Source organism: Typopeltis vanoorti, chromosome 2 (assembly GCF_054136105.1).
Source record: "Typopeltis vanoorti isolate ZY-2024b chromosome 2, IOZ_Tvanoo_1.0, whole genome shotgun sequence".
NCBI lineage: Eukaryota > Metazoa > Arthropoda > Arachnida > Uropygi > Thelyphonidae > Typopeltis > Typopeltis vanoorti.
This window is the reverse complement of record NC_143550.1, coordinates 27,416,937-27,435,180: the sequence shown is the minus strand read 5'-3', so window position 1 is coordinate 27,435,180 and position 18,244 is coordinate 27,416,937. Positions and strand designations below refer to the sequence as shown.

Genomic DNA, 18,244 nt, shown 5'->3' with positions numbered 1-18,244 from the left:
CCTATGGTCCCACAGAAGGTTCTACTAAGGTAGAAGTGGAGGAATTTTTTGAGGCTTTAGAAAAAGCAACTGACATAATGAAAAAGGAAAAGTTGGTCCTTGTTAGGGATCTAAATAGCAGAGTAGGAAATGATTGTGAGACATACAAAAATATTTTGGGAAAATTTAGAGAAAAAAGCAAAGCTAATAATAATGGCAATTATTTGTTGGATCTCTGCTCAAGGCATGGACTGGTTATTACTAACACCATGTTCCAACATAAAAATGTGCACAAATTCACATGGAGAGAAGAGGCAAGGAATAAGAAAAGTCTCATTGACTATGTTATTCTTGATAGTGATGTTTTCTCCCTGGTGCAGGACACCAGAGTATACAGAGCATTTGAAATTGGAAGTGATCAATTTAGTCTTGAGCAGGATGAAATTGAATTTCATATTGAAAAGAATAACATGTAAGAAAGTTTTAAAGCGAATAAAAGTTGAGCAGCTCTCAGATGGGAACTGTAGACTAAAATACACAAAGATTACTGAAGAAAAAATGAAAGAGTTTGAGAACAGGAAACAAACCTTGAAGAAAGCCCTAATTGATTCAGCTAGAGAGGTATGTGGTGAAGTTGTCTGCAAGGATAGAAAAATTAGAATTCCATGGTGGACATAGGAAGTTAAACAGGCAGTGAAGGAAAAGAAGAAAGCCTATCAAAAGTTCCTGGCAAATAAGTCAGCTTGTGCTCTTAGAGAATACAGTGACAAATGCAAGAATGCTAAACACTGTGTAAAATTAGCTAAACAAAAGTCATGGGACGGGCTTTGGCAAGAATATAGAAAATAAATATCAAGAAGGTGGCAAAATATTCTGGAGGTTGTTGAAGAAGCTTATGAATGGAGGAAGGAGTGCTGTAAAAGCAGTTAGAGATGGTAAAGGTGACATGAAAACGGGAGAAAAAGATATCCTTGAAGTATGGAGTAATTACTTTGAAAAACTGCCAAATGAAACAAGCAGTGATGACAGCACAGTGGTAAAAAACACTCAACAGGCATACAGTCAGGAATACATATCCATACTTGAAGTAGAAAAAGTCATCAAAGGCTCGAAATGTGGAAAGGCAGCAGGATAGATGATATTCCACCAGAAATGCTGAAGTATGGTGGTATAAAAGTCTTACAGTTGCTGCACTGCATAGTTCAGAAAGCCTGGACAGAGGGACAAATTCCCGATAATTGGAGTAGAGCTCTAATAGTACCCATATATAAAAAGGGAAATAAAACTGAATGTGAGAATTACAGAGGTATTTCATTACTGAGTGTTCCTGGTAAGATATATGCAAGTATACTTGAGAAACGATTGAGAAGAATTGTGGAAGAAAAGCTTGGTGAAGAACAAGCTAGATTCAGGCCAAATAGAGGCTGTCAGGATCAGATCTTCACTTTACGACAAATAGTTGAGAAAGCATAGGAATAGAACAAAGATCTGTAATTAAGTTTTGTTGATCTGGAAAAGGCATATGACAAGTTGCCAAGAGAGAGAAGCTATTCAGTATGCTACATTTATATGGTGTCAATGGGACATTATATCAAGCAATACTTAGTCTTTATTTGAGTTGTAAGTCAGCAGTTAGAATTGAAGGAAGTACAGGAAGATGGTTTAATGTTATATCTGGTGTGAGACAAGGATGTACATTATCTATATGGATCACATTATGAAGGAAAGTGGTATTAAACATGATATCAGAATTGGAGATGTTAATGTCAGCTCTTTGCTTTATGCGGACGATGTTATACTTCTAAATAAACCCGCTACAAGTTTGCAAGATTCCCTGACTAAATTGAATAACTGTTGTAATAGATATGGTATGAAGGTCAGCATTAAAAAGACAAAGACAATGAAAATAGGTAGAATTGTTGAAAATGTCAACTGCGTTGTGAACGGGGAACCTGTGGAACAAGCAAAACATTTCAGCTACTTTGGCACGATTTTTACTGAAGATGGTAAATTAAATATGGAAATAGACAACTGAATCAACAAAGCTGGTATAGTAGGAAGTCAATTGAATAAATTCATATGGAATAAGAGAGAAATTAGTCAGAACATTAAATTAGCTGTATACAAGACAAGTGTTCAAACCAGTTTTAACTTATGGATCTGAGAGCTGGGTCAGAAGTAAAACACTTGCAAAATGGCAATATCATATGAAAAACAGAGATATTAGGAAAGAACTTGACATTGTCAGCATCCAGGAATGCATTAGCAGAGCAAATGCATTCCTGGATGTGTGTTATTAACAGAATGGGCAAGGAAAGATTAGCAAAACAAGTGTTCTCTGCCAGGTTGGCAGGAAAACGACTCAGAGGAAGACCAAGATATAGGTGGATTGATATGGTACAAAGTGCTTTAGACGATAGAAATATAAGATCTGATAATGTTGGAGTCTTGACAAGTAACAGACTGATTTGGAAGAAAATTGTAGATAGGAAGTTAGTAATGATGTAAATTTTTCATGTAGTACTATCATATCCTGTACACCCCTTGAGGGTACATGTCAGGAATTTGATGATGACTATGGTTTTATAGAACTGGATCAATCTCTCACCTCTTTCATTTCTAATTCAAGCCCTTGATTACTCATGCAGATTGAGATTTTTTCTGAACTCACTTTTGCAATTAGATTGCCCATCATTATACTATCATCATCTGACTCGGCACTATAGATTCTAATTTCTGTGTCTTCATAAAACTGTTCCAACTCTTTGTCTGGGTGATCTTGATTTGTGCATATATGCTTGGATAATATATAAGTTAAATGGTTGTGCAGCTATTTTGGCTGTTATGATTTTGTCATTTATGGGCCAATACCCATGGGGGGGATTTTGCGATTTTATTATTTAGAATGAGTGCTACTCCTTGAGGTGTAAGTCATTGCTGGAGTAAATATAGTGCAATTTTTTCTTATTATTATGCCGGTATCTGCCCACCACATTTCACTGATCTGCCTTCATCACTTCTAATTCCAGGATCAAGTTGTCTAGTTTGTCCACATCATTGAGTGTCCTGACATTTCACGCTACTATTTTCAAGTGATTGTTCGTGGTTTTCAGACAAGGAACATCCAAGAATATCCTCCCCCAAAGAATTTGGGATATCATTTTCATATACTACCTTGGTAGTTCTTGTCTTATAGTTCCTGGTTTCAAGCTCTTCTTCCCTGTAGTTATAAGAGCTGATAGTTGCAGGAAGGGGGGGTGGAGATCAATCACATCTCTGACTTCATATTGTAACATGGTGTGTTTCATGGTGAGGCTCCAGTCTCTTCCATGGCAGCTGACCACAAGTTCTTTACATGTCTGGAGCTTGCTATTGATGTGCCACACATCTTGCTGCCATGCCCTGGGTATCATTGATCAATCTATGCTGATTCTTCTGCTATCTTAGCCATTCCAGACTTTGTGCATATAAAAGTTGACATTCCCTATTTATAGCATTTTATATTGCTGATACCCTCACTTAGTGTAGCCTGTCAGCTGAGGAGGTTTACCAGAGTGTGGCCATTGGTGTGCACTACCAACCTGCACATTTATCTTATAACAAATCTTCTTTTAGTTCTCTAGAATACTTTCAACTCAATGGGTGATGGAATCCATAAAGCTAAAGTAGTATGCTCTGCAGGAATGCTTAGCAAATACTGACTTGGTGAGATTGAAATGATATAGATCATTGTTGCAAATGGCCAAGTCATTCTCTTGCATGTGGAACCATCCCTGAATCAAAATACATTATCCTGCTGAAAGTAACTATTGCCAGATGGATATACTGTGAACACGAAGGGATGTCAATTACAATAGATAAAAAATTTTATTTTTGTTTAATCCTATATCCACATAAGCAAACAAAGTTTGGGTGTGAAATATTTTCATGATGGCTGCTTGTTTGTGGAGGCCATTGACTTCACATCAGTTACCAGACAAGTGTCAATGTTACTGGTCTCATCAGTGGAAGCTAGACCAAGGAAAATGTCACATATTTTCCATATACAAGTAGTAAAATGGTATGTTGTTATTTTTTTTTTGCTTGGTTAGCAAGTAATTATAATAGATATTTTTGTTTTAATCCTGTGCCCAAGTATAAACAGACAGTCTGCACAGTGATATATCTTCACAGCTAGGCTAGGCTTGTGTATAGAGACTGAGATTAAACAAGAATATAATTTCTTGTCAAATATAATTTGCCTGAAAATCAAGCAATAAAAAAAAAAAAAAACCTTTCTGTAACTACCTCTGATCCAGAGTATTATGATGCATTTCACTATATATATATATATATATATATATATATAGAAAATACTTTCTGCTTTGATATAACCTCAGTATCTTCTTGCATCTAGCTTCCACTGAGGAGACTTTAATAAAAGTCAAAACCAGTATGGATAGTGACAATGCATAGCAATATACACATCCAAAAGGAGGCATGTTTTGCATTATGGGATACTAAGGCAATTGATAGGAAGTCAACATACTTGATACAAGTAGCCTAGTCATGAAGATACTTTACCTGTAAGCTTTGTATGCTTATGCTTGGGTATGGTATAAAACTTGATACTACTATTTCTGATGGAGGGACGAGTATAGGCTGCAGCTTTCAGATAGTGGTCCACTAGTATCTGGCAACTCAGTATGTCTCAGGAAAACATATCATTGCTCCTTGTAATAATGAGTTCATTGATTCACTCCAGTGTAACCCTTTTAAAGGGTTACACTGGAGTGAATCAATGAACTCATAGCATAGTCTGATAAATCCTGGATATAGTCATTTTTTCCCACGTGCTCCGCTCCGGATACTTCGTGTGGCAAAACAATTTTTACCTTCAAAAAGAGGGTACCGCCATGGGCTCTCCACTCTCCCCCCCCCCAATAGCGAACTTTTACATGGAAGATTTTGAGCAACGAGCTCTAGAATCGGCGTGTCTAAAGCCCAAAATTTGGCGCTCAGATACGTCGACAATATTTTCGCCATTTGGCCCCACGGCCGCCAAGCACTAGATACATTCCTTAGCCACCTGAACAAACAACACAAACGCATCCAATTCACCACTGAAATTGAAAAAAACAACTCTCTTCCATTCCGAGACACACTTGTCACACGTCTTCCTTCAGGCTGTCTCTCCTTCTCAGTTTACCGCAAAGCTACACACACAGGCCAGTACATACACAAAACTTCTTATCACCACCCAACACAAAAACTAGGGATCATAAGCACCCTTAAACACAGAGCTCAAACCATTTGTTCAAATGAACAAGCTCTTAACCATGAATATGAGACCATCAAACAAACCTTTATAAAAAATGGATACAGTATAAAAACCGTTCACAAGATCCTCCACAAAGATACCACTAATAACAAAAAAGATTTCAAAAATGCTATTGCTATACCATATGTTAGAGGCATTTCATACACAAATACAACATCAAAACCACCTTTAAACCCCTGACAAAATTAAGACACCTACTCAGTTCTTCCAAGAATCCCCTGCCACACTTTGCCCACCTAGGGGTTTACAAAATAGACTGCACATGTAACATACCATACATAGAGGAAACAGGGTGAACCATCCCAATCAGAAAGGATGAACACAAACGTCACATAAAATACCTCCATTTTGGAAAAACCGGCCTTTCTGACCATGCACTCCAAACATACCACAGAATTGACTGGAAAGGTACCAAGTCCCTACACCGCACCAAAACCTGGTTCGAGCGGAAATTCAAGGAAGCTTGTGAAATGCTCAAACATGATCCAAATCTGAATAAAAATGATGGTCTAACAATTCCAAGAATGTGGAGGACCTATCTACAACCTTCATAGCAACCACGAAGAAAAATCTCAATACAAGACCTAGTGAAGTGTTTTTTTTTTTTTCTTGAACATTCAATAGCAGCCTGTACTGTACAAATCCAAATTATAATTCCAGAAGAATCCTAGTACATGAGGACTTTAGCAGAGTTTATTGTAGTTTTTATTTTTATTTATTTTTTATTTATTTATTTAATTTTTTATATATATATATATATATATATATTTTTTTTTTTTTTTCCCCACTAGAGGGCAGGCTAAGAAAAAAGATTAGTTAACAACATAGATGTAATTTACTTGTATAGAGTGCAACAGCATGTAGCTTGTTCTTATACTTCTGAATGTATCCTTCTGAAGATGACCTCAATACAGGGGTCGAAACGTAATGTCATTATTTTATTATTAATCAGTAGAATAATCTTTTCAACACATGTGTTTTGTGTCCCTAATTTAACAAATATGAATGGATATAGTTATTGTTGTTTCAAGCTACCAGCACCTATGATGCATCAGACCATCCACAATATGGTTATGCGAAATCCAGAACACAGAAAAATTACTTTCGTTACCAGACACCTCATAAAAGTACATTGTCATAACAGCTATATAAGAAGATTTGAAAAGGCAGCTAGGTTGATGTGAACTCCAGCACAAGACTGTGTATTTAACTTTTATAGATGTAGAAAAGGCATATGATTAAGTGCCAAGGGAAAATTTATTTAAAACTCATCAATTATATTGGTAAATCATACAGAAAAATACATCACTACACATAAGCTGTAAGTCAACGCTTAAAATTACAGGATGTACAGGAAAATGTTTTGGTATAAAATTGAGTGTAAAACAATAGCACATGTATTCCTCTCATCCCGTATTTATCATCTAAGTGGCATTAAACCTACTTTCAAAATCAGAGTTATTCATGTTGGTTCTCTCCAGGACTGGTGGAGAAGACTCTGCAATGAAAAAAAAAAAAAAAAAAACTACAAAGAAAACCTCACCACAGATCCAACTATCCTGACTCTAGAGGTATTGAGGTAGATTGAGTCCTAGAGGATTGATAGTTGGATCTTTGGTAAGGTTTCTTTTGTAGTTAGTAGTTCATTGCAGAGTCTAGATTTAGACACAGCAGCCTTGTCCAGATTTAGGACTGGTCAAGGCTGCTGTGTACATCTGTGGTGAATTTCACAGTCACCATTTTAGTATGTATGATGCTATGCAGACTATGCATCATATCATCAATGACTGCCTCATAGCCTCCTTTCCTGGAGGCTTTAGGAACTTGCATTTACTCTCAGACAGTGCCATCGACTGGTTAACTGAACTGTCAATCTGTATATAGTTTTGTTCAATAATTTCTTGTATTTTCCTCATTTGCTAAATAAATAAAAATCGTGGTTCTTTGTATTATGCAGATGCCATTACATTTCTAAATAAATCAATTACAATGAACTTTAACTGAACTGAATAATAGCTGCAACAGATTTGATATGAAAATCAGTAATAAAAAAGACAAAATGTGCAAATAGGCAGTATCACAAAAAACATCAACTGGACTCTATATAGCAAAACTATAAAACAAGTAAAATATTTCCCCTATTTAGGTGCAATTTTTTAATAAACATGAAAATTAGCTTTGGAAATAGACAACAGAGTAAGCAAAGGTGTTATGTGAGAATCCAGTTGAATAAATTTATATGGAATAATAATAGAAATTAGACAATTTCTGAAAAAATGCATTAAAAATATGTTAAGCAATTGATTGAAGAATTGAAATCACAGATATGAGAGTGCCTGAGCAAAATTAAGAGTGAATAGATAGCATCATTGACAGAATCATATTAAAAGTGAAGATATTAGAAAAGAGTTTGATATTATTGTTAGCAGTTGAAGAATGTGTGAGCAGTGTGTGTTTGTAGAAAGTTTTTTACCTTGGGTATATATTATGTTAAAGATACCAAGCAATTTTATAAGCTAGGTTTTCGATCCTTTTCCCCAAGTAAGCAAACAGACAAGTAAGTCAAGTTTGCTGCTGCACGTAGTGCAACTCGTTGTAAAGGTGGAGTAAGCTCTGATCACTTTCCTTAGAATTTTCCCCTAATGCAAAGCACGTTTCCTTGCAGAGATGTATGATGCTATTTACAACGAGTTGCCTAGTGTTGCACTACATGCAGCCGCAAACTTGACTTGTCTGTTCACTTACTTGGGAAAAAGGATTAAAAATCTAGCTTATAAAATTGCTTGGTATCTTTAATATAATATATATACCCAAGGTAAAAAACTTTCTACATCTTACTCTCATCCGGAGATTTTTATTTAATGAGGTCAAAGCACCTTATGGCAACTTGTTTAGGTAAAATATTTATAAGCTCTGTATTACTTCACCCTTGGCATTTTTTAGGTCTGGCTCGCACAGACGAGACCTCAGTAAAGGTCGAAACTGGTATGGGTAGTGACCATTACCTTAATGCATAGCATCATACATCTCTGCAAGGAAATGTGATTTGCATTAGGGGAAAATTCCAAGGAAAGTGATCAGAACTTACTCCACCTTTACAATGAGTTGCCTAGTGTTGCACTACATGCAGCTGCAAACTTGACTGACTTGTCTGTTTGCTTACTTGGGAAAAAGGATTAAAAACCTAGCTTATAAAATTGCTTGGTATCTTTAACAGTGTGTGTTTGGTGATACTAGGTGGCAGGAAAAAGACTCAAATGAAGACCAAGATCTAGGCTAGTCAATACAGTTAGCAGTGCCTTAAAAAGACCAAAATGTAAGAAATTTTTATTTATTCATGTGGGGGGGTCTCCCTTCCCCCCGTTCCTCGATCTGTCCCTTAGTACTAGTTTAGCCCTCCTAATGAGGGATTAAATATGTATTTATGACTGTAGCTCCGTGTGTTTGTGTTTGCAGGGTGGGTTTGCCTGTTCTGAGGAACGAAAAACCCGAGTTTCCAGCTGAAAAAACCCTCTACCTCTTATTATACCAATTATATATTTGGTTTAATCCTTTATCCAAGTGTAAGCAAACAAAGTTTGTGCCTGATTTTCAGGACTGGGGCAACTCTTGGCAAAGGTGGTATAACTTCTCATCACTTGCCTTAGTATCCCATAATACAAAGCACATATCCTAATGGGTATGTATAATGCTATGCATTATGGGAAGGCTCACTACCCAGACCGGTTTCGACCTTTATTGAGGTCTCATTAGTGGGAGCCAGACCCAAAGGTGGTGATACCAAAGTGGAAGTAATCTCTAATCCAGAGAATTTTAATAATAAGGTGTTACACCTTTTGGAAACTGGTGTATGGAAATATGACTTCTGCATTACTTCCACCTTGGTATCACCACCTCTGGATCTGGCTTCCACCGATGAGACCTCAATAAAGGTCAAAACCGATCTGGGTAGTGACCCTTCCCATAACGCATAGCATTATACATACCCATAAGGATATGTGCTTTGTATTATGGGATACTAAGGCAAGTGATGAGAAGTTATACCACCTTTGCCACGAGTTGGCCCAGTCCTGAAAATACTTCAGGTGCAAACTTTGTTTGCTTACACTTGGATAATAGATTAAACCAAATATATAATTGGTAGCATAACCAAGTGAAAAAACTTCCATCAACTACCTCTACCTCTGTATGACACCAGATAAAGATTCCTCACGTCTTGGACGTGAATCGAACCCAGATCTTTATGACCAAAGGGCTTCGTCTATACTGACTGTGCTACGTAGTCTCTTATGTAAGAAATGACAATATTAGAGACCTGATAAATAACATAATATGGAAAACTTTCACTGACAGAAGACTTAAAATAATAAAATCTTTCTTTGAGGCTTACACAGTGATCAGAATACATTTTGGAAAATTATGGAGACAACTACCATGTTTGAGTGAAACTTCAGTTTAATATAAACCAAAATCCACATTCGATGTTCCGACCTTTATATCAAGGTCATCTTCGGAGCATATATACTATGTACAGAGAAACAAGCTGCACTATAATCTACATGGTTTGCTAAAGTTACTGACCAACCGTTACAACAATTATTGGCCTGACCTCTGGTGGGAAAAAAAAAAAACAACAACTTTTTTTTTGCTCTGGGGGCACCAGGGGGAAGAGCCCCCCCTTGTGTGTGTGTATATATATATATATATAATAGAAATATAAAAATAATATATATTATGTTGCTGTCTGTATGTTGCTACATACTTGCATGCATATGTTGTATATACACTCTGTATCTTTGAGTTCAAAATTCCTTAGCTAATTTGAAGACTAACTTTAAAAGCAGAGGTATGTAAACTTTGATTCATTTCACTTAGAATGCTATTGTTTCCATACATACATAATTTATTATATAATTTGCACCCTTGTTAAATATTTCAATAAAACCTGCAAAGGAAAGTCACAACAATGACGATACTCTAGCACACATAAAAAAGGGGTGTGCTGTTATCAATTTAGGTATGAAGTTAAAAATAATGCAAAAACTCAAATCAAATAGTTTTAAAATTGTTGATGTTGCATATGAATTTAAATTAAGTGAGTCAACAATAAGAACAATCTTAAAAGATATGAATAAAATTAAAGAAGCAGTTGAAAATGTTACTCCTGTCTCAGAAAAGAAAATCACCTTTTTTTTTTTTTTCTTCTAGAAAGAGAGAGAAATCATCCAAGAGTTGGAAAAATGATTAATTGTATGGATCAATGATTTAAATAAAAAATTGATCAATATCCGTCAACATGAAAATAATAATGAATAAGGCTCTCAGTCTGTAAAAGAAAAATGGTATCTGTTTTTAATGCAAAAATTCAATTTACACAGATTTCTTGGAATGCATCCCCTATGTAAAACAGGGATTACCTTACTTATGAAATTGATTTTCATACCGCTTAATGTAATTCATTTGAATGTCTTATAATGTCTATAATGTCTGCTGGCTGAGTGGATATCATCTCCTCTCTCTCTCTCTCTCTCTCTCTCTCAAACTACAAGATATAGGTTCAGCTCCCACTGTTCAAATATTCTTAGGTGATAGATGATTTTCACTAGATAATTCAAGAATCACTTTGCTTATCAGAGATCTGTAGTTGCTTGAAGGTTATGTTTGTTTTGTGGAGCAGAGTTTCCAGATTACTCTGATCCTTAGTTCACCTAGAGTACTAATGCACTATAAATTTAAAACCTTTCTCAGGGGAGATTCACAGTAAAAACAGTTCCAAAGGTTAATCCTTTCAGATCCAGTACTTTTGAAGTGTAGCCAAACAAACTTGCTTTAGTATCAACTGATAACAGCAAAGCTTTTATGGTACTTTATCATTTTGTATGTTTAATTAATCCTAAATTACAGTTTTGTGTGCATGTGCATGCACATATACCATGGCAAATTTGCATATAATGATTTTTTTTTCTCTTTTGCAGTGGGAAAATCATGCAAAAAGTTTAAGATTGGAAGAACAAACATTACAAAAAATCAAAGACAGAATCCAGCAGAAAGTAATGGCAAATGAAGGAACATGGATAGACTGGCAATATCTTATAAATGCTGCTGCATTACTTGCAAAAGTAAGTAATTAAGGTACACATGTAGAATTTGTGATTTTTCTTTAAAAACCCTAGTAAAAGAAGACACTTTCAAAATGGAATGGTTTCCTATTAGATATTATAGAGTTAGTATAGCACTGGCTCTAAAATTACAGGCTGTTCATAAATTACCTTCGTATTATAATATGAAAAACAGTACACTGCAACCAAAAAAATAATACCCTTCCGAAGTCTTATTTAATCTGTTTTATTCCTGGATCCCCATTCTGTGGTGTAACTACAAATGAGATAAATTTCAATTTGTGTGCCAAATTGAAGAAATGAATTCATATCCATCTCTAATGCCAATCTGGTTGGCAGATAAGATAGCATGCCTTCTTTCTGACTAACAGAACAGGCTAGAGCTTCAATTCCAACTTTTGATAAAGATGTTTTGTTAGTATATTTAGATGATAGACAAATTTCATTGTCCAGTATGAGAACACCACCACCTTGCTTACTCTTGCTGCAAGTTGTAGGTGGTTCAACTGCTGTAAGAGTCATGCATTCCATAATCTCAGCATGACTGGTGAGACTGCAGCTGCAGATCACATGTTGAAGAATTTGATGATCTCTTCACAGCAAATATAGCAGGGGGAGGTTTTAAAATTGATTTAAAAAAGTTATTTAAAAGTTATAAAAAATGGATTTAAAAAGGTTATTAACAATTTGTTAGGGAATAACAAAGACAAATTGGCACTTCAGAACACACGCAATTTACAGACAAAAAAATACTAGTTGTGGTGGTGAAGGGCGGTAGATGACGTTGCGGTGTAGTCGTGGAAACAGTTGTATAGTAGGTGTCCTCCTGCGATGAGTCTTCGGACTCCTTGGAGGTGTCACAAATAATAATAATAATATAATGAGAGTTACCTATATATACAGTAAAACCCCGTTTTTATGTTCCCGCAATATATGTTTTCCTGCCATTTACGTCATTTTCCATTGGTCCCGTCTTAAGGCCTATTTTTACGATATATTGTTTTCCCGCCATTAACAACTTGATGTGGACATTATTTCCCGTGATTTGCGTTTTTTTTTCTAGGGTGGCAATACTGATTTTTGAATCGATTTCCTCTCATTCAAATCGATTTCTGTGGAAATCTGCGCATTTCTGTTTCAAGATGCCGTTGCTTTTGGCTGTAGTTTCATTTCCACCATCATGGTGACTTGCACACTTGCAGTAGTGATACTGTGATTTTATTTTCAATCACAGTATGAATTGATATTGCAGAATTTCTGCTACGTAATTTAGCGTGTGAAAGTTGCTTTCAAGTTGCGGTGGTGGATTATCCATATAACATGGAGAAAAAAAACAAAAAATGTATTTCGGTAGAAGAAAAGATGGCAATTTTGTGACGTGTAGATTGGCATGCCTGAACATGTGTGCATTTAGCAAATGATCTTGGACTCTCCGTGTCTATTTGAACACGATAATAAAAAACAGGTCAAGCATTGAACTCAATGCAAAGCAATCTGGCGCTATGTCAAAAAAAACGAAAATACGGTATATCCAGACATCGGCATACAATGAATTGGATAAACTTGTGGCGGAGTGGTTTGTTTCTATGAAAGCATCAGGTATTCCAGTTGATGGTACTATACTCCGAGCGAAAGCCCTTGAATTTGCTGCAAGGTTGGGGATTAATGGTTTTACTGCGTCAAATGGATGGATTGATCGTTTCAAGACTCATCACAATATTGTGTATAATCAAGTGTGTGGAGAAAGTAATAGTGTTGCAGTGGAAACATGAACTAAAGACTGTTATTCAGGACTACGAACCGAAAAATATTTTCGATGTTGATGAAACTGGGCTCTTTTATAACATTCTGCCAAGTTTTGTAAAACATTGTGTTTTAAAGGAGAGAAGTGTCACGGTGGAAAACTCAGCAAGCAGAGGGTAACTGTTTTGCTCATGGTCAATGCTAATGGATCAGAAAAATTACCTCCACTGGTAATTGGTAAATTTTAAAAAGCCAAGGTGTTTTAAGAATGTGAAAAATCTGCCTACTAAGTGTGATGCCAACATCACAGCATGGATGACCACCAGCATCTTCACATCCACCATGTATGCTCTGGATGCTAAAATGGGGGCAAATGACTGCAAAATACTACTACTAGACAGATGTCCTACACACCCTATAGATCTGCAGCTCAGAAACATTAGATTAGTGTTCTTTCCCCCTAATTGTACAAGTGAGCTTCAGCCATTAGATCTGGGCATCATCCATGCATTTAAATGGAAATATAGAAAAATGCTTGTTGAAAAAAAAGCTGTGTTTATGCATGATAATGGTATGGACCCAAAATAAATCACCATATCAATCCTTGATGCCATGCATTATGTGGCCAAAGTGTGGTTGCATGGTCAGAGCTCAACAACTGGTATGTGATGGATGAGGCTTCCTCATTTCAAGACTATGTTGATGCTGGTGTGATCAGATCAATGGTACCAAGTGTAGAAGACATCTTTTCCAACCACCTTGGCGAAGAAGAAGAGGAAGAAGTGGTTGAAGAAGACTGTGATCAAGAACCTACCATCCCTACTAGTAAAGAAGCAATGGAAGCTATCTCTGTTTTGAGGCGGTATATTGCAAGTGCATCAGGAGACGATGGGGCATTTAATGCCTTATACACTGTGGAGAGGCAGGTGGAACTTATAAGAGTGCAGAAAAAGCAAAACCAATCAACAATTAAAGATTTTTAAATAGATAAATGTATGTAATTATAAATTCATTTATTTTCAGTTATTAAATTTTGTAATCTAGTATGTAGACTCACATACTAGCAGTAAGTCATCTTTTAGCCTTTTTTAAATGTTTTTTTTACATTTCCTGCTATTTTTTTTTTCTCCTTCCCATAAAACTCATTGAATGGAGTGTTTGTGGCAGGGGATATAATTCCTGTAAAATAGATTGTTAGTCTAGAAGTTTATTTTTCACATACATAATAAAAAATACTACTTCAATATAGCTGAAAAGGCCCTGGTGTCATGCAAAATCATAGAAGGGAATTTGTTTACAAAATTAACTATCCTAAGTAAACTGAAATCATCCTGTTATTTAGATAAACACAGTTCAAAGTTGAATTCAAGTGTAATTACATCTTTAATATTTCATCATCATCATATGTATCAAGGATTTAGGCCTAGTATGGCCTGTTCCAGCCTTAGAAGTCATCGTTGAATCGTTTAAGAGGACGTCCTGGTTTTCTTTTTCCTAATGGCTTATACTTTAAGGCTTGTTTTGGTAATCTTTCTGTTTTCATTCTTTGAACGTGTTCCATCCGTCTATGTTTATATTTTTTTAATTTTTCTTTTAATTAAAGAAATATCTTTAATATTTCTAATTCCTAAATGTATGTGGAAAATATGTTCACGAACATCATTATTAACATCTGCAATAGTTTTATTATTGTAAATATTTTACCTGTTTGTTGTAATTCCTGCTTGTGCCAATTCCAGAAACTGTATATGTTCTTCAGGACCACATCATATATATTTTTAATAAAATAGTCTAACTTTCTTAAGTGAGCCATTTTCATGCTAATATTGATTGCAGCATATGTCATTTTAGACTTCTTCCTCAAGTTCTTCATTGCAGTAATGTACAACCATTTATTCTTTTAACTCGGTTATTTAACTTGAGGAATTATAAAGAAAATCTTTCAAAGGGGAAAAAAAAAAAAGAATTTTAACTTATACTTGATAATGTCTGATCTGAAGAACCTGGTTAACTATTTGTAGAGCCCTAAAAGTCTATTGTTGCTGGGTCAACAGTCTGGCTTTAGCAAGTTTCAAGTTTTTTTATACAAATTAGACAACAAATCACATAGTCAGTATTAACCACAGAAGAATTACCACAGATTGATATCATGTTTCAGTAACATTTGATGGGAAAGTTTGGTCATTTTGTCAGCCATCCTATTATTCCCACTTCACACAAAACCAATGTTGATGAAGCAAGTTTCATAAAGTCTTGGATAAAGATGAATATTCATGAAGATTGGCTGGTTTCCTTTTCTTTCAGAAGTAATACTTAAGGAACTGTAATCTCTCAGATATTAAATTTCAAATTCTTTATTCAGATAAACTTTGAATGAACAGTTTGAAAGAATAATGAAAAATGTTGAAAAATCGTGGGTTGGATTTAAAAAGGTTATTAACAATTTGTTAGAGAATAATAGAGAACAAACAACACTCTCAACCAATTTATTAAACTCAAATTTGTACTCGTTCTTTGGAAATTGTGCATCTGTTTACAGGGAACAAGGAGAATTTCTTCATCGAGGATATGGAAGGAGTGTAACATATCTGCCAGATGTTACATTTGAGAATGGCTCATTTAGATATATATATATATATAAAAATCTCAGTTTATAGAAATCAGTATAACAGAATTTATAAGCAACTTCAAATAAATTCTTAATTTTTGCAAGTCTGTATAAATTGATCATTGTTATCAAATACAAACATCTGTACATTGTTTTCCAGTGTCGATACACCCTCCAGTACACCTATCCATATGCCTATTACATGGAAGCAGGACCACGAAAAGAACTGGTATGTTGCAGTAATTAAATTTCAAGGACATTCTTGAAAAAATATGATAGTTTTTCAATATTTAAAATGATTTTTGCTCTAAAATTATAATGAAAAAACAATTTGAGTCAAAGAGGCCAAATTGTTATTTGGCCAAATGAATATTAATAATGATAAAGCACATAAACATGTTTTTAAGTTTTCTATAGCATGCATTTGCAATTTAAGAAACCTTGTTATCATGTTACCATAAATTATAAAATAAGTCTTGGAAATAATTAAAACATAAAAAGAGACATATATACATAAGATATTATGAAAGTCCACCATGGTTAATATTACATGTCTAGTTTTCTGTCTGTTATTTGCCTGGTCTCTGATTTTATCTGCTCTTACATTTCTTCTTACATTGTAGTACTTCTTTCCTGCTATTTTTGCTTCTGGCAAAATTGGTAAAGCATTTAGGAGGATTTCCAACCAGCAGATGCATAATCCTGCTGTCTTAATTGTACTCGACAGTTTTCACATCCTCAAAATAATCTAAAAAAAAGGTTTTTATTAATCTCTGATTCCATGGAGGTCAGATGTTAATAATTAAAATTTATGGCAAAAAAAAAAAAATCTCTTCCATATCCACTTTACCAGCATTTATGACAAATACTTAAATGATGTTCACTATCACCTACAAGCATCCAAACCAGATCCCATATTATTGCTGCAGTAACTACAATATCCATATTTACTGTTCAAACTATACTTTATGATTCCTTCCCATAAGGAATGGTACTTGTGCTTTTGTGCATTTGGATTGTCCTTGCCAGAGGGAGGATGTTAACCTTCAATCTCTTCTTCTTTTTGGCCTTTTGTGGTTTAAGATTTCCTTACTTCATTACATATTATTCAGATCTCTTTGACTCCACTAATAGCATCTGTTCACTCTTTATCCATCTTGGAATTCAGCCTTCTTTGGTGATTTTAATATTTGCAAATCCCATCCTTCTTTTTTCTGGTTCCTCTGACTAAGCTGGAAAAGATGCTGAGGTATTTGTTGTAAGCAGTGACCTAAAGTAAATTGTTCAGCCATCAGCTAGAGTAAGTTAGAATCCTCTCTACTCATCCAACCCCTGGATCTTTTCTTAACCAGTTTGCCTGCACACACTATCCAGTTGACCACTCCTCTTGATAACTTAGATCATAATCTTATACAAATTTAGTGGTACACCCTCTCCTCAACCATTCACAACCTCATATCCATGGCACAACAATGCTACATAGAAAGATCAAAAATTTTACTCCTTATGATCATGTTGCAGAAATTATCCATAGTAGAATGAGAGCCTTCACACTCTGCTTTATTCAGAATTCCTGCCCGATATCCAAGCCATGTTTTAAGAATGTATCAAGGTGATCTGTGAAAAACAACATATCATAAGTGGTTTGCGATAGAAACTCTGACATCATTCACAGACTATACTGATGCTTGCAACACCCACAAAACAATTACTAACACATGGCTGAGAATGACTTTGAAAGGACTAAATGTATTAAACTCACCTCTTACGCCAGCACTCGACATCATTCTCATCTAAATCCTGCACATAGATGATCAAATCACCTTCAATTGGAATATTCCATGACATGCCTCCTGAATCCTAATACAAATAGACATAAGAAAGACATCAGAAGAATCTTGATCAGTCTGGATACCAAAAAAGTCTTTTAATCTTGATAGTATTCCAGTAATTCATGTGATGAGCTCCTGAACTAATACCAGGTCTTTATCATCTCTATTTATACTCAGTTGTATCCATAGCATGCAAGCAAGTCCATACAAAGAGATAAATGTCTACCATCAAACTATCAATCTCTGGTTTCACCTTGGTGCTTTTTAAAATAATGGAGAAAGTCATCATCCATGACTTTCTCCATTATACATAATACATGACAGTTCTCCATGTATTACTTCAACACATGGAGAACTGTCATCTAATCAGTTGACCACCACATTTGAATCAGTTGACACCCACATCTGAATAAGTGCCATGGAAAGGTTTAGAGAAACCTGTACTGTTGCACCTATTTTTCCATGACATTTGATCAAGTTTGACATTGAGAGTTCTCAGCAGACTGCTGTCTTAGGATTTGCCTTCCATTTTTGTAATGGATTGCAAGTTGTCTCTCAGACTGTTCACTGTACGTAATGGTGGATGGAATCTAAAAATTAGGAAATGCATCAGATTTTTGTTGCAGTGAGTATATTCATTATC

General features: G+C 35.2%; 1 protein-coding gene across 3 annotated transcripts in view; it reads left to right on the top strand.

Moving 5' to 3' along the window:
- Positions 1-18,244, top strand: part of ari-2 (E3 ubiquitin-protein ligase ari-2) — a 208,768-nt gene that overhangs the window by 173,010 nt on the left and 17,514 nt on the right. For all 3 annotated transcript variants that reach the window (XM_090404136.1, XM_090404144.1, XM_090404128.1), the window contains exons 11-12: positions 11,275-11,418; positions 15,930-15,998. In XM_090404136.1, the coding sequence (XP_090260262.1) occupies positions 11,275-11,418; positions 15,930-15,998 (213 nt within the window). The remainder of the gene's footprint in view (positions 1-11,274; positions 11,419-15,929; positions 15,999-18,244) is intronic.